Source organism: Phalaenopsis equestris, unplaced genomic scaffold, assembly GCF_001263595.1.
Source record: "Phalaenopsis equestris unplaced genomic scaffold, ASM126359v1 Scaffold194524, whole genome shotgun sequence".
Taxonomy (NCBI): Eukaryota; Viridiplantae; Streptophyta; class Magnoliopsida; order Asparagales; family Orchidaceae; genus Phalaenopsis; species Phalaenopsis equestris.
The window spans coordinates 1-1162 of NW_018214473.1; the positions used below are offsets into that span (position 1 = coordinate 1).

The 1162-nt window shown below is 38.1% G+C and overlaps 1 protein-coding gene across 1 annotated transcript; it reads left to right on the forward strand.

The window, feature by feature from the left end:
* Nucleotides 1-743: 743 nt before the first annotated feature.
* Nucleotides 744-1162, forward strand: LOC110034908 (zinc-finger homeodomain protein 1-like; the record flags this gene model as incomplete). Its single annotated transcript, XM_020739145.1, is given in 1 exon segment — nucleotides 744-1162. A coding segment is annotated over 1 exon segment (261 nt), but the record flags the coding sequence as incomplete, so codon positions are not given.

Consider the following 1162-nt stretch of genomic DNA (forward strand, 5'->3'; position numbering starts at 1 on the left):
AACGAAACAGATAACAAGTCATCAAATAACTGATTGAGCTCTTTAAAGGATTGTAGGTATCATCACAACTTTTTCAGGGCATCCAAAAAAGCATATATGCTTCTGTATTCCATCTAAGATCAATGCAGGAAATTTGGATGAATCCCCAAAATATGAATAATTTCATCATGAACCACAATCAATATTGTAAAGACTCCACCTAGAATTAGTGAGTAAGCAAAAGACACCCTCATCAAACCATCCTAAGATAGAAGGCAAATCTAAGGAGAGCAAAAATGAATATAGGGGACTATGATGCATGCTGCACACAAGCATGAGATGTGACAAGCACTTGATAAATTAAAAGAAAATGAATATTATTATATTTTGATCCACTTATTCAAATTACATAAAATATATGCTTAATAAAATAGGTTTTAATATTTTCTAACCTATAAAAATCTTTAGCTATTAAATAAAGTTACATGTATAAACATTTCTGTCATTTCAATTGACAACAAAAGGAAAAAAAAAAGTAATAAAGCAATAATTAAATGAGCATATTTATATGATTAAAAATGGTGAGAGAAAAAAAAATGAAAGATATTGACGAGTAATATAATCATAAAATTTTTTTGTTTAATCATAATTAAACATTTAATTAATATACACATTAATAGATGCCAACACTAGAAAACAAAAAAATAGTGGGATTTAGTAGAAGCGGAACTGGTTAAGAAACCGGGATCAGAATGGTAAAGCGGAGAAGCAAAGCGGTAGTTTTTTTTTCATTCCCAGAAGCTCTGGGGATCGCCAAAAGCGATCTCCGGAGCTGAGTAGTAAAAAATAAAAATTTGTGTGAATTTTTGGTGTCCACACTCTCTGTAGCTTTCCCTTATCTTCCTCCCTCCCCTCATTCGCCATGGATTTCGACGACCATGATGAAGCCGAGGAGGAGATGGGACTCTCCAACTACGAACCCGGCCTCGGTAATTCTGGCCGCGAAAAGCCAACCGTTACCGCCGCCGCAACAGCCGGCGTTTCGGATCCCGTTAACCGTAAACCTGCACCCGGCGTTCGTTACCGCGAGTGTCTTAAGAACCACGCGGTCAGCATCGGCGGCCACGCGGTTGACGGCTGCGGCGAGTTCCTGCCGGCAGGGGAGGAAGGCTCCCTAGACGCA